The sequence below is a fragment of the Triticum urartu genome, chromosome 7 (assembly GCF_003073215.2).
Source record: "Triticum urartu cultivar G1812 chromosome 7, Tu2.1, whole genome shotgun sequence".
NCBI lineage: Eukaryota > Viridiplantae > Streptophyta > Magnoliopsida > Poales > Poaceae > Triticum > Triticum urartu.
Genome location: NC_053028.1, coordinates 527695720 through 527716930, shown reverse-complemented (window position 1 = coordinate 527716930; position 21211 = coordinate 527695720). Strand labels below are relative to the sequence as shown.

General features: G+C 48.7%; 1 protein-coding gene across 2 annotated transcripts; it reads left to right on the top strand.

Moving 5' to 3' along the window:
- Window positions 1-2330: 2330 nt before the first annotated feature.
- On the top strand, window positions 2331-5937 carry LOC125524182 (BEL1-like homeodomain protein 2). Of its 2 annotated transcripts, none has more exons than XR_007290609.1 (5): window positions 2331-2963; window positions 3570-4709; window positions 4808-5271; window positions 5370-5430; window positions 5544-5624. XR_007290609.1 is itself a non-coding variant. In XM_048689255.1 (5 exons), exons 2-5 carry the CDS (start codon window positions 3636-3638, stop codon window positions 5676-5678), a joined length of 1662 nt encoding a protein of 553 aa, XP_048545212.1. In that variant the 5' UTR covers window positions 2348-2963; window positions 3570-3635; the 3' UTR covers window positions 5679-5937. The 2 variants fall into 2 exon arrangements, 1 of the variants encoding a protein (XP_048545212.1); XM_048689255.1 differs by having other exon boundaries at window positions 2348-2963; window positions 4808-5199; window positions 5544-5937.
- Window positions 5938-21211: the final 15274 nt, after the last annotated feature.

Here is a 21211-nt window from a genome sequence, read left to right as displayed (position 1 = left end):
AGAGGCACGGATCTTAAGGAAGGTCGAGTTAGTGTCCCCCTTGCGAAGCCAAGACAGACGAACACGATGTCGGGCGATCGTGCGCTCGAGGGACGCGAGGCCGAGGTACTTGAGCTTGAGACTCCTGCGCAGCCAGATCTCAAGCGGGGAGAGCGGCCGCAGATCCATCGCTGCATCGAGCCGGGCAATGAGCTCGCGCGCGACCTGCAGCTAGAGGGAAACCGAGCCAACCCGTCGTGCACTCCAGCTTTGGAGGTGACGGGCTGTGAATTTGAGGCGCTGGTACAGACGGCGGAAGGGATCGGCATCCGGGGGCTCGTCGTTCCATGCCTCCGCCGCCACCTCCTGAAAGCTATCGAGCTTCAACCAAAAGCATTCGAAGTGAAAACGCCTGTAGACCCCGAGCTGCTGAATTATGTTGTTCTTTGTACTACTATGACTGGAAATCCCCCCTCCAAAAAAACTCATAAAATTATAAAAAATTCTTCGGGGGAAAATAAACCATGTATGTCCATGAAATTGGGTCAACGGGACATGGATGACCCACACGCGCCCAAAATCAATAGGCAAATTAGCTAGACGCACACGCCGAAGTACGGAGCGCGTTAACAAAATTCACCGCCAGACGCCTAGAGCCACACGCATCTACACGGTTGGGTCCCAAACAAATACACGCTGCACCCATACATAGGTCCTTAAATTCAATCCGACCAAGTGGTGAAATGTGGTAAAGAAATCTTCCTTGGAAATAGGGTTTGGGGTATTCTACGTAGTAGAGTTTATATTTCTTATATAAAAAATTCTACACGGCTGTCATAATAACCAACACAGAGCTGAAGATCCAACCGAGAAGACAACCCGCAACATTTTCAAGAACCCCTCGATCGCAGAGGTGATAAGTTGGGTGCTCCCAGACTATATGCCACATTGGTCCAGCAAAATGACATCGAACTGATTCATCCCGATCGCAGAAGCTACATTTGGCGCCTCCTTTGTCCAATTTGTTTGAGAAAATTGCGTTTAGTCAATATATGACAGCCATGCGCGTATAACTTGAAATGCATGATTTATACCAGGATTTGAAGTCTCCAGAGTTGCAATCTTTGGATTGGGATACTGGGTTGTCCAAATGTCCAATACCACCACGGAAACAATAGGCAGGTCCTCAATAAATACCATGTACTCCTACTGCTACTCCTAGCTTGTTTCAGGTGCTAGAGGGTGGGGATCCCTGAGCAGTAGCAGTGGTCCTTCTGCTTGAGGGTAAATTCTAGCCTCTAGCTGAGCCTGCCTGCCAAGAGCAACAGCTAGCCTTGCACAGAGATTCCCGCCAGATCTTTTGGCCGCCTAGCTTGATCATTTGCATCTGCCCGCACAGCTAGAGCAGCAGCAGACAGACGTAGATGCAGATGATAAGTATGCGTACATTGCCTAGAGCAAAAACCAAACAGATACTTGTCCTTGAAAAAGCCACTCAACTCTCTCCCTCCCTCTCCCATGGTTTCTCGTGGTGTTCCTCGCTGCCAGATCTTCAAAATCATGCACGCCGCTGATTGATCTCGCATGCATGCATGCACATGTGTGTGCGCGCGCTCCCGCGCATCTGCGGCACTGTAGGCTGCCGCTGTTGCGTCCTCCCCCACACCCTCCCTGCTGCCAAGGAGCGTTTGGACGCATCGCCTTGGCCCGGTCTCACCCTGCCATCGCCCTGCATGCCCTGCCTGCTTGCATTTGCTGAAACAAGGGCGAAAGGTGAGCACTCACTCGCTGCTGCTTGCAGCTTGCATGCAGCCTGGCCGCAGGAGGCACTGTAGCAGACGAGAGCAAGTGGCGCCTGCTCGTGCTTAGAAAGAAGAATTGTTCCTTTGCTACAATCGCCCGAGGCCGGCCACATGCATGATACACATGCACACACAGTGCGCTCATCTCAGGAAGGGAACGAACGAATGAATGAATGAGTGAGTGAGTGAGCGAATGATACACCCAGATACCACCACTGTCGCGATAGATGGCTAGCGGCTAGGCGTATGTTGTTGGTTAGTTAACAGACATTCATGAGATGATGCATTTTATATGCCACTGATAATAATCTACTGCTTCATGGCTTGTCCTGCAGGTGCATGGGGATTGAAACAGCACAATCATGAGGCGATAAACCCTAAACCGTAATATAAAAATAAACAGACCGACTCCATCACCACATGTTGGGCGCCGGCACACTGTTCTTCTACACCCTTCCCTCCTCCATGATCCAAGCAAAGGAGGGAGCCCCCATGCCCCCCGTCCTTTTCCCTGCTTTGTTGTTGCTACGTATGGGCATCAGCAACTTTCAGTTTTTGGTATGCATTAAACGCCGCTGCCCCCCTCCTGGAGCAGAGCAGAGCAGGGCCCCTCTCGTCTCTGTTCCTGGTGGCTTGCGTGTGTGTGCATCAGAGAGAAAGAGAGAGAGAGAGAGGCCTGCCGCCCAAGATCTCTCTTGATCAGTGCCGAGATCATCAATCAGGGGGGCCTGCCATCCAAGTGGGCATCTCCATTTTTCTTCCTCCTCGAGCTGGTTTCCGAGCCTGATAAAACCACCCTCCCCGGCCTCGCTCAACTGCTCCCCAGCTTCTTTCTCGCCTGCTTGGAAGTAGTACCAGAAAGTAGAAACAGAGGAGAAGCAGAGAGATCGCCTCAGGGTCGTCGTCACGAGCTGCAACCCGTCCGCATTGTAGCCGTGATATCAGGAAATGCTCTGGTTCCCATTTTAGGTCCGGCTCCATCTTCTTCCTCCTCTCGCTGATCATCTCCTCCGATGCTTGGAAAGCTCTGCTGCTTTTGCTGCCCCACTCGCCCTCTCTAGCTAGCCATCCCAGGTAGAAGCCTCTGCAGGGGAGTAGCCACTTGAGGTAGGACGGAGGGGTGGTTGGCGGTTCATAGGCCGTCGCCGTCGCCGGTGCTTTCTCTCTCCATGATTGTTTAAGGTTCGGCTGTTCCCACTTTGGTTCTTCAACTTGATTTCACTTCTTGTTTCTGCGATTATTGTCTCTTTGTGTGGTACGGCTTGGAATTAAAGATCTCCAGTGCTCTGGCTGTTGATTCTCATGTTGAATATTGAATGTTGAAAAAGAAAAAGCTCAAGGGAATGTTGAATGAGCAGTTGGATAAGCACAATTTCTTATGAGAGGCCACTGTAACTCATGCCCCTAGCCTTTCTCCATTTATTCTGGCGCTTTTCTTCCGCTGCCCCATTTTGAAATTTCAGGCAAACAACCCATTTTACTGTGTGCTTTAGCTGCGCTTTTTTTACTAGATCAGCTATGCTTTAGTAGATGGCTGCATTTTTGCGCACAAGCTAGCAAAATACTAGGTGGTGTCTCTGTTCTTGCCACAAAATAGGTGAACTTTTTCGTTCCTCCTATGGCCAGTGTGTGCAATTTGGTGTGCATTTCAACCTGCTACAATGCGCACAGTAGCTTGCCTTGCATCTTCAACTTTGTGGAGGAACAATCTGTGAACTGTGTCCTCAGCAGCGTTCGTTGATGTCACCAATTATTTGGCTCACGTATCCTACTGCTGCTTTGCTTCAGGTCTTTTAAAATTACTAGTGTGTGCAAGATTTGGCCTTTGGCGACCACGGAGCTAGGCGCCTCAAGATGTCTAGCAATCCATCCTATCATCAGCAGCTGGGGTTGGATGCCATGAACACTTGCTTCTTCGGCGGCAGCAGCATGATCGGCTCCGAAGCACCGTTCTTCTACCCAGGCATGCCGCACGATGCGGGCTTCGGCTCCGGCGGCGCGGATGTGGCCGCGCATTTCATGGCCAGCAGCGCGATGGTCACTTCGCCGGCGAACCAGCTCGTCTGGCCCGCCGCTGCTCCTTCGCAGGACAGCCACCAAGCGAGCATGTCGACGGAGGAGATGAACGACGACGCCTACGCCGTCGCCGGCGAGAGCTGCAGCACCGTGCACTCCATGCTCCCTTCCGCCTCGGCAGACTTCTTTCAGTACGGGTCGGGAGTGGTCACCATCGCCCAGCCGTCGAAGATGGCCAAGCTCGTTGCTGGAGAGCCACACTGCGGCTGGCTCTACGATGGACCGAGCGCTGCCTCGACCCACCAGCCGTATTACCTGACGGCGTTCTCCGGCGGCAGCGACTTTCCGGACGCTGTCGCCGGCGCGGCGAGCGGCCTGTCGCTCAGGCTAGGTGCCCAGTCTTCCTCGGTCACCATGGCGAGCATGCCGGAGCAGTCCTCGGAGGTGAGCTGCTCCGGCCTGACCCACGTCAACAGCGAAGGCTTTGGCTACCAGCAGCCTCAGGCCGTGAGGGCTCACGCCGGCGCCGGCGCCGGCCTGTTCCATCTGCCTCCTTACGGCGATGTCGGTGCCGGCGACGACGAGCTGCGGCACGTATACCCACAGATGTACTCGAGGCGTCCGCACTTCTCGCAGGTGCTGCCGCGGTCGGGATACGCGCACATTGCCCAGGAGCTGCTGAATGGGTTCGCCGGCTGCGTGCTGAAAGACCTGGCCGAGATGCCTGACGATTCAGTCAGCGGCATTGGCAGCGAGGCGAGCCTCCTGCTCTCGTCGAGCTGCTCGGCGAGGACGCCGTCGTCGGTGAGCTCCAACCAGCTGATGCTGCCCTCCGACGAGGGCTCAGCCGACGGCGGGAGGTGGATGGAGGCTCAGAGGGTGAGGAACGATCTCCTGAAACTGCTACAGCTGGTGAGCGAGCGAGCTCCTGAATTTCATCTCAACTTCAGAGTGTTATTACCAGAGTAAAAAGAAAAATCTCATGGCTGGAGCCTGTTGGGTGGATGCAGATGGACCAAAGGTGCAACCGGTGCTTCGACGACATCCAGACCACGGCGTCCAAGTTCAGCAGCGTGGTGGCGCACCCAGGCGGCGGCGGAGGCGGCGCCATCGCGCCGCCGCCGTTCGCGCAGCGCGCGATGTCCGCGGTGTACCGGAGGCTGAGGAAGCGGATCACGGGCCTGATCGTGGCGGTGGCGCAGAGGTCCGGCGGGGGCGGGGGCGGGGAGCCGTCGTCGCTGGCCGACAAGGAGCGGAGCTGGGAGTCGTCCTTCATCCAGAAGCACTGGGCGCTGCAGCAGCTCCGGCGCGGCGACCAGCAGTCCTGGCGGCCCCAGCGCGGCCTGCCGGAGAAGTCCGTCGCCGTGCTCAAAGCCTGGATGTTCGAGAACTTCCTCCGCCCGTAAGTTTCAGTCAAGGATAAACACTCCTGCTCCTGCCCTGGATAATGGCAATGATTCTTACTCTGAACTTGGTAGGATCTCAGTATTTCTGTCAACTGAATGAGCATGATATCTGTGTTTACCACTGGAAACTTGACGAGACGAGCAATCTGATGATGTCTCATGGCAGGTACCCGAAGGACCACGAGAAGGACATGCTGGCGGCGAGGAGCGGGCTGAGCAGGAGCCAGGTACCAATCTCAGGCTTTTCGGCACAAAGCTTACTTCCATTTTGCTAGAGAGAGCAGATCAAGCTTAAAACAAGAAAGAACACCGTAGACTGAAAATGTTGCTGCGTTGGCAGGTCTCCAACTGGTTCATCAACGCGCGCGTCCGGCTGTGGAAGCCGATGATCGAGGAGATGTACGAGGAGCTCAAGAGGAGCTCCGGGCGCGGCGGCGACGCTGAGCTTCCGAGCAGCAAAGACGTCGTCGGCTAGGAAAAGGGGACGGCCAAGGTTGGAACTGCACGAGTCCTCACTCATGGGCCCTGTCTCTCTGGCCATTGTTGATCATCTGGTCGCTATATCTATGTAGTAACCTGGAGTAGTTTTCTTGCATGTACATATAATTGCCACCTGGTGCCTGCGATTAAACGGAAACCTCTCGCATGATCGTTGATTGTTTCATGGCGTCGAGAGGTTTGAAAGATTTCGAGTTGCCCGGCAGGGGAGTAGAAGCGCGCCGCTGTTGCTGTTACGGATTGGATCTTTTTTCTGCATCGCGCTGTTCCACGTTGCAATCGTGCCCTTGGTTTTGCTGACAACGGATCGCGCCGGCACATGAAATGTTCGGCGCACGTTTTGGCTTCATGTATGTATGCACCAACGCAAGTTGCACACTTGGAAATGCTATCTACTCCGGAGTTCGTTTTCTTGAATTGATGGCAAACACATGCGTGCTTGGCTCTCAAATGAAAGATCCGAGCAGTTTTAGGTCTCTGTTTGTCCATGATTCAAAGCGTCAAAGATTCGAAAGTTGGAGACTTTTCTTTAAGAAAATGACCTGCAACTTTAATCGAACTTGACAAAGATTACAACTACAATGCTTTGGATCATTGATCCAATAAATTGCAAAGTAACTCTCATCAGTAAGAACGTACAAGGAAATTCTATCATCACAAAATGAATTCTATCATCAGCATTCTCCAGTTTAAGGAAGGATCCTTCCCCTTTCCATACTTAGGGCTTCCTCTCAATATGAACAAGCTCAAGATTGAGGATTTCAGTCCTATGTTACAAAGAATTGAAAGAAGAATAACTGAATGTTCCACTTTAATCTCTTATGATGAAAAACTGCAACTAATTAAGTCAGTGTTCTCCTCCCTTCCAACCTTCTTCATGAGCTTGATTTGAGGAAGTTGGAAAAGCCATGATTTCCTGGGAGACAGTCTGCAAACCTAAATCCCATGGAGGACTGGGAGTGATAGACATCCAACTACATAACAAAGCCCTGTTAACTAAGAACTTGCACAAGTTCTTCAACAAGCAGAATCTACCTTGGGTCAAACTGTCGTGGGAATCATATTACTCAACTGTTTCACCAAAGGATAGACTGGAGGGCTCTTTCTGGTGGAAAGCTCATCTGAAACTGGTACCTCTCTTCAAGGAAGTTGCACATTGTATAGTTGGCACTGGAGACACCACTCTGTTTTGGACAGACAAATGGCAACACAGAATCCTTGCTGGGCAATATCCTGAGCTAAACTATTTTGCAATCAATGATCAATGGTCAGTGGCCCATGTGAAACAATCGATTGATATCATGGAGCAGTTCCACACCCCACTCTCTGTCATTGCCTTCCATCAACTAAATGAACTAACACCAATTGGGAAACAACTTGGAAACACTGTTGATAAATGGACTTATGAGTGGAATTCTGGTATAATTTCTGTCAGCAAGATGTATAAACATATGATGGGTCCTTCAGTGGCACACCACCTGTTCAAAGATTTATGGAAAGCAGCAAGAAGAATCAGGCATAAAGTTTTCTTCTGGCTGTTACTATATGACACAATCAACTTCAGAAGCCTTCTCAAAAGGAAAATTTTTCTTGCTGCAGAGTTACAAGTGTGCACTCTGCCAAGAACAGGTTGAGGAAACAACTCTGCGCTTACTATGGGACTGCCAGTTTGCACTCTCATGCTGGGACCTCATTGCCCCAAATAGACAGAGAGGAGTATCTGCTTTTGATGACATTATCTTCCTCAAGCAAGCCTTCTCACCACATATTGCCATGGATATTGTTATTTTGGGATGCAAGAACATATGGATGCAAAGGAATGGAAAGATCGTCAACAATGCCCTCCCAAGTCTGGACGCCTAGAAGCATGGCCTACATCAAGATCTGTCTCTAGTCAAGCATAGAACTAAAAGAAAGAACATTGCCTACCTAGAGCAATGGATGAGCTCCCTCTTTTCATAGTTCTCATAAGATAACACATTTTTCATGTTAGAGAAAACATGAGTTGGGTAGTTGTTTGTGAACGTTTCCTTTAGCTGTTTGTACATATATTCTTTATTAATAAAAATTACCGTAGAACTATTGTTCTACGCTTTCGGGGTCAAAAAACGTACAAGGAAATTTTAGCTCAAGGAGGAATGTGCCTCCCTTCGTTTCCCCTCCGCGGACGTCCAGGCTGGAGCTGCCAACATCCTATGGTCTCGCGATGGGGACCCCGAAGCCCGTGCCAAACTCTCGTGCGTGCATGGACGGGCATGGTGACTCCCATGGCATTGTGGCTGTGGAGCATGAGCATGCGGTCAACCTTGTCGTGTCGGCTTCAACTGCCACGGTCATGGAGCGCACGACCTAGCAGGATGGGAGGCCATGCGATTGAATGACTACAAGTCATGGTGGCGATGGTGGCCTCCGTTGGATGCAACAACATGAGCGACCCCCCTGAGGCCCTGACCACCATGTCGATGCTCTAAGAGAATCAACAGCTGGACTTGCCAAATCCGACACTCTATACTCCTGCGGGGGCATCCGGACGCGTCCGCGGATAGTGACCAGGCCAAATGGGCACATTCACAGCCACATATCTCATATCCGGCACCCTATATCCATATAAAATCATGCGTATACCATCAAACAGACAAATCTGACAGGAAACGGACATATAAACTGATAGCAAGCAGACACAATTCACATATAAACATCACCATAAGTGAATAATAATTCAACCGTCCAACAAATTCTATCTAGATAGTACTATCAACTAATGGGGTTGTCCCCAAGTTTCACCACTTCCTCGCCAGCCCTTTGCCCTTCCGGTTGCCGACCCTGCTATATGAGTTCGTGGCAGGAGGTGGGTCATTAGAGGAGGAGGAGGAGGAGGAGGAAGAGGAGATGACACTATAGCCCTTAAAGCGTTGGACGATGCGGTCCTCCTTCTGCTTGAGCTTGGCCACCCTTGCTGCCTCCGCCGCCACCCGCTCGGACTGCTCAATGCCAGGCTGGAGTGGCTTGGCGTTAATCCTCCGAAATCGCCGAGCGTCTGTCTCTGCCGTCGTAAGTATCCGGCGATACACCCGCTAGAGGAGACAGTCCTCATCGTTGGGCATCACAGGCGTCATGCGGCGCGGCGGGGGGACTGCGGGGCCGCACCAATCCGGTTTCCCCTCTCCCTTGCTCTCTACCTGTCACAACGGGCGTCGGGAACCTCCGATTCTGGAGTGCGCATTGTTGGGGATCGTAGCAGAAATTTAAAATTTTCTACGCATCACCAAGATCAATCTATGGAGTCATCTAGCAAGGAGAGGGAGAGGAGTGCATCTACATACCCTTGTAGATCGCGAGCGGAAGCGTTCAAGAGAACGGGGTTGATGGAGTCGTACTCGTCGTGATCCAAATCACCGATGATCCTAGCGCCGAACGGACGGCACCTCCGCGTTCAACACACGTATGGAACAGAGACGTCTCCCGTGCCTTGATCCAGCAAGGAGGAGGGAGAGGTTGAGGAAGAGAGCTCCAACAGCAGCACGACGGCGTGGTGGTGATGGAGTGGCAGTTCTCCGGCAGGGCTTCGCCAAGCTCACGCGGAGGAGGAGAGGTGTTGGGGAGGGGAGGGGCTGCGCCTTGGATGTGGTGATGCAGCCCTCCCTTTGCCCCTCTATTTATAGGGGAAGGGGAAAGGGGGTCGGCCCCCTCTAGATGAGATCTAGAGGGGGGCGGCGGCCAAGGGGGAGGGGGCCCCCCAAGCCAGGGGGGCCTTTAGGGTTTCCCCCAACCCTAGGCGCATGGGCCCTTGGGGGGTTGGCGCCCCAGCCCACTTGGGGCTGGTTCCCTTCCCCTTACAGCCCATAAGGCCCTCTGGGAGAGGTGGCCCCTCCCGGTGGACCCTCGGAACCCCTCCGGTGGCCCCGGTACAATACCGATATGCCCCCGAACCTTTCCGGTGACCGTATGACAACTTCCCACATATAAATCTTCACCTCCGGACCATTCCAGAACTCCTCGTGACGTCCGAGATCTCATCTAGGACTCCGAACAACATTCGGTAATCACATACAAGTCTTCCTAATAACCCTAGCATCATCGAACCTTAAGTGTGTAGACCCTACGGGTTCGGGAACCATGCAGACATGACCAAGACAACTCTGCAGCCAATAACCAACAGCGGGATCTGGATACCCCTGTTGGCTCCCACATGTTCCACGATGATCTCATTGGATGAACCACGATGTCGAGGATTCAAGCAATCCCGTACACAATTCCCTTTGTCAATCGGTACGTTACTTGCCCGAGATTCGATCGTCGGTATCCCAATACCTCGTTCAATCTCGTTACCAGCAAGTCACTTTACTCGTTCCGTAATGCATGATCCCGTGACCAACTACTTAGTCACAATGAGCTCATTATGATGATGCATTACCGAGTGGGCCCAGAGATACCTCTCCGTCATACGGAGTGACAAATCCCAGTCTCGATTCGTGCCAACCCAACATACACTTTCGGAGATACCTGTAGTGCACCTTTATAGCCACCCAGTTACGTTGTGATGTTTGGTGCACCCAAAGCATTCCTACGGTATCCGGGAGTTGCACAATCTCATGGTCTAAGGAAATGATACTTGACATTAGAAAAGCTTTAGCAAACGAACTACACGATCTTGTGCTACGCTTAAGATTGGGTCTTGTCCATCACATCATTCTCCTAATGATGTGACCCCATTATCAATGACATCCAATGTCCATGGTCAGGAAACCATGACCATCTATTGATCAATGAGCTAGTCAACTAGAGGCTTAGTAGGGACATGTTGTGGTGTATGTATTCACACATGTATTACGGTTTCCAGTTAATACAATTATAGTATGAACAATAGACAATTATCATGAACAAGGAAATATAATAATAACCATTTTATTATTGCCTCTAGGGCATATTTCCAACAGTCTCCCACTTGCACTAGAGTCAATAATCTAGTTCACATCACTATGTGATTGTAATGAATCCAACACCCATGGGGTTTGTTCATATCTTGCTTGTGAGAGAGGTTTATTAGTCAATGGGTCTAAACCTTTCAGATCCATGTGTGCTTTGCAAATCTCTATGTCATCTTGTAGATGCAGCTACCACGCGCTACTTTGAGCTATTCCAAATAACTGCTCTGCTATACGAATCCGGTTTACTACTCAGAGTCATCCGGATTAGTGTCAAAGTTTGCATCACGTAACCCTTTACGATGAACTCTTTTACCACCTCCATAATCGAGAAAATTCCTTAGTCCACTAGTTACTAAGGATAAGTTTGACCGTTGTCATGTGATCCATTCCTGGATCACTCTTGTACCTCTTGACTAACTCATGGCAAGGCACACTTCAGGTGCGGTACACAACATAGCATACTGTAGAGTCTACGTCTAAAGCATAGGGGACGACCTTCGTCCTTTCTCTCTCTTCTGCCGTGGTCAGGTCTTGACTCTTACTCAATACTCACACCTTGTAACACAGCCAAGAACTCCTTCTTTGCTGATCTATTTTGAACTCCTTCAAAATCTTGTCACGGTATGTATTCATTTGAAAGTACTATCAAGTGTTTTTTGATCTATCCTTATAGACCTTGATGCTCAATGTTCAAGTAGCTTAATCCAGGTTTTCCATTGAAAAACACTTTTCAAATAACCCTGCATGCTTTCCAGAAATTCTACATCATTTCTGATCAACAATATGTTAACAACATATACTCATCAAAAATTCTATAGTGCTCCCACTCACTTCTTTGGAAATACAAGTTTCTCATAAAATTTGTATAAACCCAAAATCTTTGATCACCTCATCAAAGCATAGATTCCAATTCCGAGATGGTTACTCCATTCCTTAGAAGGATTGCTGGAGCTTTGCATACTTGTTAGCATCTTTCAGGATTGACAAAACCTTCTGGTTGTATCACATACAACCTTTCCTCAAGAAAGACGTCGAGGAAACAATGTTTTGACATCCTATCTGCAAGATTTCATAAATAATGCAGTAACTGCTAACATAATTCCAACAGACTCTTAGCATCGCTACGAGTGAGAAAGTCTCATCGTAGTCAACTCCTTGAACTTGTCGGGAAAACATCTTAATGACAAGTCGAGCTTTCTTAATGGTGACACTTACCATCATTGTCCGTCTTCCTTTTAAAATCCATCTTCACCCAACAGCCTTACGACCATTAAGTAGTTCTTCCAAAGTCTATACTTTGTTTTTATACATGGATCCTCTCTCGGATTTTATGGCCTTGAGCCATTCGTCGGAATCCGGGCCCACCATCGCTTCTCCATATCTCGTAGGTTCATTGTTGTCTAGCAACATGACTTCCAAGACAGGATTAAGTACCACTCTGAAGTAGTACACATCCTTGTCGACCTATGAGGTTTGGTAGTGACTTGATCCGAAGTTTCATGATCACTATCATAAGCTTCCACTTCAATTGGTGTAGGTGCCATAGGAACAACTTCCTGTGCCCTGCTACATACTAGTTGAAGTGACGGTTCAACAACCTCATCAAGTCTCCACCATCCTCCCACTCAATTCTTTCGAGAGAAACTTTTCCTAGAGAAAGGACCCGTTTCTAGAAACAATCACTTTTGCTTTCGGATCTGAAATAGGAGGTATACCCAACTATTTTTGGGTATTCTATGAAGATGCATTTATCTGCTTTGGGTTCGAGCTTATCAGCCTGAAACTTTTTCACATAAGCGTCGCAGCCCCAAACTTTTAAGAAACGACAACTTAGGTTTCTCTAAACCATAGTTCATACGGTGTTGTCTCAACAGAATTGTGTGGTGCCCTATTTAAAGTGAATGAGGTTGTCTCTAATGCCTAACCCATAAACGATAGTGGTAATTCGATAAGAGACATCATGGTATGCACCATATCCAATAGGGTGCGGTTATGATGTTCGGGCACATCATCACACTATGGTGTTCCAGGTGGTATTAGTTGTAAAACAATTTCCACAATGTCTTAATTGTGTGCCAAACTCGTAACTTAGATATTCATCTCTATGATCATATCATAGACATTTTATCATCTTGTCACGACGATCTTCAACTTCACTCTGAAATTACTTGAACCTTTCAATAATTCAGACTTGTGTTTCATCAAGTAAATATACTCAGCATCTACTCAAATCATCTGTGAAGTAAGAATATAACGATATCCACTACGTGCCTCAGCACTCATTGTACTGAACACATCAAAATGTATTACTTCCAACAAGTTGCTTTCTTGTTCCATATTACTGAAAACGAGCCCTTTCAGTCATCTTGCCCATGTGGAATGATTTGCATGTCTCAAGTGATTCAAAATCAAGTGAGTCCAAACGATCCATCTGCATGGAGTTTCTTCATGCATATCTACCAATAGACATGGTTCGCATGTCTCAATCTTTTCAAAAATGAGTGAGTCCAAAGATCCATCAACATGGAGCTTCTTCATGCGTTTTATACCAACATGACTCAAATGGCAGTGCCACAAGTATGTGGTACTATCATTACTATCTTATATCTTTTGGCATGAACATGTGTATCACTACGATCGAGATTCAATAAACCATTCATTTTTCCGGTGCAAGACCATTGAAGGTATTATTCAAATAAACAGAGTAACCATTATTCTCCTTAAATGAATAACCGTATTGCGATAAACATAATCCAATCATGTCTATGCTCAATGCAAACACCAAATAACAATTATTTAGGTTTAACACCAATCTCGATGGTAGAGGGAGCGTGCGATGTTTGATCACATCAACCTTGGAAACACTTCCAACATATCGTCATCTCACCTTTAGCTAGTCTCTGTAGCCTTTTATTTCGAGTTACTAACACTTAGCAACCGAACGGGTATTTATTACCCTGGTGCTACTAGGAGTACTAGTAAAGTACACAATAATATAACGTATATTCAAAATACTTTTGTCGACCTTGCCAGCCTTCTCATCTACCAAGTATCTAGGGTAGTTCTGCTTCAGTGACCGTTCCCCTCATTATAGAAGCACTTAGTCTCGGGTTTGGTTCAACCTTCGGTTTCTTCACTAGAGCAGCAACTGATTTGTCGTCTCATGAAGTATCCCTTCTTTCCCTTGCCCTTCTTGAAACTAGTGGTTTAACCATCAACAATTGATGCTCCTACTTGATTTCTACTTTCGCGATGTCAAACATCACGAGTTGCTCAAGGATCATCATGTCTATCCATGATATGTTATAGTTCATCACGAAGCTCCAATAGCTTGGTGGCAGTTACTATGGAGAACCATCACTATCTCATCTGGAAGATTAACTCCCACTCGATTTAAGCGATTGTAGTACTCAGACAATCTGAGCACATGCTCAACGATTGAGCTTTTCTCCCTTAATTTGCAGGCTTAAGAAACTTGTCAGAGGTCTCATACCTCTTGACGTGGGCACTAGTCTGAAATTCAAATTTCAGTCTTTGGAACATCTCATATGTTCTGCGACGTTTCAAAAACGTCTTTGGTGCCACAATTCTAAACCGTTAGTATTACGCACTGAACTATCACATAGTAATCAAAACGTGTATGTCAGATGTTTCCCAACATCTACAGACGATGCTCGAGGTTCAACACACTGAGCGGTGCATTAAGGACATAACCCTTCTGTGCAGCAATGAGGACAATCCTCAGTTCACGGACCCAGTCCGCATAATTGCTATTGTCAACTCTGAACTAAATTTTCTCTATGAACATATCTAAAATAGTAGAACCAAAGCGTGAGCTACGACATAATTTGCAAAGACCTTTTGACTATGTTCATGATAATTAAGTTCATCTAATCAAATTATTCAATGAACTCCCACTTAGATAGACATCCCTCTAGTCATCTAAGTGATACATGATCCGAGTCAACTAGGCCATGTCCGATCATCACGTGAGACGGACTAGTCATCATCGGTGAACATCTTCATGTTGATCGTATCCACTATACGACTCATGTTCGACCTTTCGGTCTTCCGTGTTCCGAGGCCATGTCTGTACATGCTAGGCTCGTCAAGTTAACCTAAGTGTATTGCATGTGTAAATCTGGCTTACACCCGTTGTATGCGAACGTTAGAACCTATCACACCCGATCATCACATGGTGCTTCGGAACAACGGACCTTAGCAATGGTGCACAGTTAGGGGGAACACAATTCTTGATATTTTAATGAGGGATCATCTTATTTATGCTACCGTCATTCTAAGCAAATAATATGTAAAAACATGACAAACATCACATGCAAATCATAAAGTGACATGATATGGCCAATATCATCTTGCGCCTTTGATCTCCATCTTCGAGGCGCGGCATGAACACCATCGTCACCGGCATGACACCATGATCTCCATCATCATGATCTCCATCATCGTGTCTTCATGAAGTTGCCTCGCCAACTATTACTTCTACTACTATGGCTAACAGTTAGCAATAAAGTAAAGTAATTACATGGCGTTTTCATTGACACGCGGGTCATAAATAAATTAAGACAACTCCTATGGCTCCTGTCGGTTGTCATACTCATCGACATGCAAGTCGTGATTCCTATTACAAGAACATGATCAATCTCATACGTCATATATATCATTCATCACATCCTTTTGGCCATATCACATCACATAGCAAACCCTGCAAAAACAAGTTAGACGTCCTCTAATTGTTGTTGCATGTTTTACGTGGCTTCTATGGGTTTCTAGCAAGAACATTTCTTACCTACGCAAAACCACAACGGTGATGTGCCAATTGCCATTTACCCTTCATAAGGACCCTTTTCATCGAATCCGATCCGACTAAAGTGGGAGAGACAGACACCCGCCAGCCACCTTATGCATCAAGTGCATGTCAGTCGGTGGAACCAGTCTCACGTAAGCGTACGTGTAAGGTCGGTCCGGACCGCTTCATCCCACAATGCCGCCGGATCAAGATAAGACTAGTAACGGTAAGCAAATTGAACAAATCATTGCCTACAACTGCTTTGTGTTCTACTCGTGCATAGAATCTATGCATAGACCTAGCTCATGATGCCACTGTTGGGGATCATACCAGAAATTTAAAATTTTCTACGCATCACCAAGATCAATCTATGGAGTCATCTCGCAACGAGAGGGAGAGGAGTGCATCTACATACCCTTGTAGATCGCGAGCGGAAGCGTTCAAGAGAACGGGGTTGATGGAGTCGTACTCGTCGTGATCCAAATCACCGATGATCCTAGCACCGAACGGACGGCACCTCCGCGTTCAACACACGTACGGAACAGAGACGTCTCCCGTGCCTTAATCCAGCAAGGAGGAGGGAGAGGTTGAGGAAGAGAGCTCCAACAGCAGCACGACGGCGTGGTGGTGATGGAGTGGCAGTTCTTCGGCAGGGCTTTGCCAAGTTCACGCGGAGGAGGAGAGGTGTTGGGGAGGGGAGGGGCTGCGCCTTGGATGTGGTGATACATCCCTCCCTTTTCCCCTCTATTTATAGGGGAAGGGGAAAGGGTGCCGTCCCCCTCTAGATGAGATCTAGAGGGGGGCGGCGGCCAAGGGGGAGGGGGCTTGCCCCCCAAGCCAGGGGGGCCTTTATGGTTTCCCCCAACCCTAGGCGCATGGGCCCTTGGGGGGTTGGCACCCCAGCCCACTTGGGGCTGGTTCCCTTCCCCTTACAGCCCATAAGGCCCTCTAGGAGAGGTGGCCCCTCCCGATGGACCCTCGGAACCCCTCCGGTGGCCCCGGTACAATACCGATATGCCCCCGAACCTTTCCGGTGACCGTATGACAACTTCCCACATATAAATCTTCACCTCCGGACCATTCCGGAACTCCTCGTGACGTCTGGGATCTCATTCGGGACTCCGAACAACATTCAATAATCACATACAAGTCTTCCTAATAATCCTAGCGTCATCGAACCTTAAGTGTGTAGACCCTACGGGTTCGGGAACCATGTAGACATGACCGAGACAACTCTCCGGCCAATAACCAACAGCGGGATCTGGATACCCATGTTGGCTCTCACATGTTCCACGATGATCTCATCGGATGAACCACGATGTCGAGGATTCAAGCAATCTCGTACACAATTCCCTTTGTCAATCGGTATGTTACTTGCCCGAGATTCGATCGTCGGTATCCCAATACCTCGTTCAATCTCGTTACCAGCAAGTCACTTTACTCGTTCTGTAATGCATGATCCCGTGACCAACTACTTAGTCACAATGAGCTCATTATGATGATGCATTACCGAGTGGGCCCAGAGATATCTCTCCGTCATACGGAATGACAAATCCTAGTCTCGATTCATGCCAACCCACTTTCGGAGATACCTGTAGTGCACCTTTATAGCCACCCAGTTACGTTGTGACGTTTGGTGCACCCAAAGCATTCCTACGGTATCCGGGAGTTGCACAATCTCATGGTCTAAGGAAATGATACTTGACATTAGAAAAGCTTTAGCAAACGAACTACACGATCTTGTGCTACACTTAAGATTGGGTCTTGTCCATCACATCATTCTCCTAATGATGTGATCCCATTATCAATGACATCCAATGTCCATGGTCAGGAAACCATGACCATCTATTGATCAACGAGCTAGTCAACTAGAGGCTTAGTAGGGACATGTTGTGGTGTATGTATTCACACATGTATTACGGTTTCCAGTTAATACAATTATAGCATGAACAATAGACAATTATCATGAACAAGGAAATATAATAATAACCATTTTATTATTACCTCTAGGGCATATTTCCAACACGCATCCACGGCGTCGGCGGAGTGGGAACTAGAACCCACCGATACCTACGCGGAGCAGCGGACAGAGGGGGAGGAGGTCGACGGAGGAGCTATGTCGCTTGAGCTGACATCGAAGATCCATTTGGGGGAGGGAAGGGCCAGCTCTGGTGTCGGCATTGCCAGCGTGGGGGACGGGCGATGTCGCACCAGAACCAAAGCTACCACCAATGTCCACCTGTGAGTGCTGCAGCGCGACGCGGCGGGCAAGCTCGTCCTTGTGTATGGCAGCATCGGGGAGGAAAGCATCCCAATTGTCATCGTCGGAGCCATCGGATTGGCTGCCGGTGTTGGACATGGTCGCCGAAGATCAGGAGTTGATGGATTGGAGAAAGGGGAGCGAAGCGAGGCAGAGTGAAGTGAGGCTAGGGTTCGATCCAGATGGGGTCTTTGTGGGCCACAGTGGGCCGCGCGAACATGCCAGACGCACTCGGGTGTGCCCGGGCCGCCTCATGTCTGCCCTACATTTTGGCTGGATATGAGGGGTGTCGATCGGCCCGGGTGTTTGAGGCCGGTTTGAGGCGCTCGGGTGGGTTGGTATTTTTTGACCGGTCAATTGCCGAGCTATCCACTCGGGCATATGAAGGTGGTTTCGGGCGCCCGGCTATAGATGCTTTAAGGTGCGAAGAATTCTCACCAACATACTAGTGCCTTCTGGGCCTAGCGTGGTCCATCCAAAAATACTTGTCGAAAAACTGGATTAAAATGGATGTATGTAGAACTAAAATATGTCTAGATACATTTTCAACAAGTGTTTCCGAACAGAGGGAGTATTAACAAGTGCAGCTATTGAAAGATCCGGCATGAAGATGACCATTTCATGTCCGGGATGGAAATCCTTTTTCTGGCTTTTATTGGTTGGGCTAAGCAGTGATGAATTTGCGTGGTTGGGCTGACCACATTTGCCTAATATGTCCTTATATGACGCGTCCGAACACTGTCGGACAATGCAAATTTTTTGACGTCCACAACCATAGTCCACATATGCTCGAACCGAATCCATACAATGCATGCAACCACGTAAACAACACAACATAGATCAACATCCAACGAGAAATTTAGGGCATAGATCATCGGAAAAATTGAATCCAACCAAAAAGACATTGTTCACCGGATTATACTACAAACAAAAAACATAATGTAGGATCGAAAGTATGTCTAGAGGGTGGTGATTAGACTACTTGACCAAATAAATATCTAGCATTTTCCCAATTTTAAGTCTTGGCAGATTTTAGCAACTTAGCACAAGTCAAGCAATCAACCTACACATGCAAGTCTAAGAGTATAGCAGTGGAATATAAAAACATTTCACATGAAGGTAAAGGGAGGAGTTTGGAGGGAGCAAACGCAATGTAGACATGGAGATTTTTAGCATGGTTCCGATAGGTGGTGCTATCGTACATCCACGTTGATGGAGACTTCAACCCACGAAGGGTAACGGCTGCACGAGTCCACAGAGGGCTCCACCCATGAAGAGTCCATGAAGAAGCAACCTTATCTATCCCACCATGGCCATTGCCCACGAAGGACTTGCCTCACTAGGGTAGATTTTCACGAAGTAGGCAATCTCCTTTCCTGTACAAACTCCTTGGTTCAACTCCACAATCTTGTCGGAGGCTCTCAAGTGACACCTAACCAATCTAGGAGACATCACTCTCCAAAAGGTAATAGATGGTGTGTTGATGATGAACTCCTTGCTCTTGTGCTTCAAATGATAGTCTCCCCAACACTCAACTCTCTATCACAGATTTGGATTGGGTGGAAAGATGATTTGAGTGGAAAGCAACTTGGGGAAGGCTAGGGATCGATATTCTTGTGGTTGGAATGAAATATCTTGGTCTCAACACATGAGTAGGTGATTATCTCTCAGAAAATGTATACTAGAAGTGTAGGCATGTTCTGATGACTTTCTCCACGAATGAAGAGTGGGTGGAGGGGTATATATAGCCTCTACACAAGATCTAACCGTTACACACAATTTACCAAACTCGGTGGGACCGAATCATAAAACTCGGTTGGACCAATTCAGTTCAAAATGTGAACGTTAGGATTTTCGGTGGGACCGACATGTCAACTCGGTGGGATCGATTTCATTAGGGTTAGGGCATAACGTAATCTCGCTGAGACCGATCACATAAACTCGGTGAGACCGATTTCTGTAATAGGCAAACAAAGAGTTGGTCACGCAAACTCGGTGGGACCGTATCGCTCATTTTGGTGAGACCGAAACATTACGAAAGGGAAACGGAGAGTTTGCATTGCAAACTCAGTGGGACAGATCGCTCATCTCGGTTAGACCGAAATGTTACGAAGGGAAACAGAGAGTTTGCAATCCCATGTCGGTGAGACCGAGATCCCTATCGGTGAGACCGAATTGATTAGGGTTTCTGGCAATGGCTATGTCAAATGAACTCGGTGGCGCCGGATAGATCAAATCGGTGGGGCCGAGTTTGACTTTTGGTTTGGGAAATATGTGGATATGAGAAAGTGGTTGAGGGCTTTTGGAGCATATCACTAAGCATTTTGAGCAAGCCAGCCATTAAGCAACACATCATCCCCTTTTCATAGTATTGGCTTTCTTATTGACTCAATGTGATCTTGAATCACTAAAATGAAAAAGGTAGAGTCTTGAGCTTGAGCCAATGTGTGTCCTTAGCATTTTGAGGGGTCCACATTCCTAGTCCATGCCATGCCAATCTTTGAACTTTCTGAAATGATCATCTTGAAAGATCATTAGTTCAATGAGATATATGTTGTTAGGAATTACTGAAACCACCCAGGGATAGTTGCATTTTCACATAAACAACGCGGAGAGGGCAAGATCACCACTTCTTGGGGGCCTTGCCCTTGCAGTCAGCTCTGCGGCGGTCCATCTCCAATGTGTACGGGTCCGCGTCTGATGCGAGAGGAGAATCATCGTCATTGTCGTCACCGTCCGAGATGATGGTGCCTCTCTCCGACACGGAGGAGATGTAGCCCGACAGTGGGAGGATGGCGCGGCTCTCCTCCCGGGCATGGCATGCCGCCTTCGCCTTTGCGCTCTCCTACATCCTTGCATGGCGCTCTGAAGCCTCAAGCCCGAGGTGGAGCGCCTTTGTGTTCTTGCACTAGAGGGGCATCGCTTCGGTCTCCGCAGTGATGTGCGAGCGCCGCGTCACCTCCTGGAGGAGCACCTCCTTCGGATCCATGGGCACAGAGCATGCGCGCTGCCGGGAGGGGGCGAGCTCGTCCGCGGCCGCTGCCACTCGCTTCGGTCGGCATTCGCCTCCACTCCGGCATGCGCACGCGAGAAGCGAGCAAGAGCACCGAGCACTGCCCGTGCGGTGCTAGGGCTAGAGGGGATGGAGAGGTGGCCGCCATGCTCCTGATCTGGAGCAGGAAGAGTAGGATGGGCGAGCGCGATTCGCATTGCCATGGCATGGGCCGAAGGAACTTGCGGCGGACATCACTATGCTCGAGCTCCCGCCGATGTCCAACCGCGACTGCTCGATGGCGATGCGGAGCGCGAGCTCCTTGTCGTCGGGTGCATTACTGCCGAAGCTAGACTCCTCCTTCACAAGGTCATCCCAATCCATGGGATTGGTCTCGCTACTGGACTCGTCGCCGGACTTGGCCATGGTGGAGGAGGCGAAGAGATTTGGCAGAGAAGTGGAGAAAATGGAGAGCGGATAGGGCGAGTGGACTGTGAGAGTGACTAGGATAAGTCAACGGGTG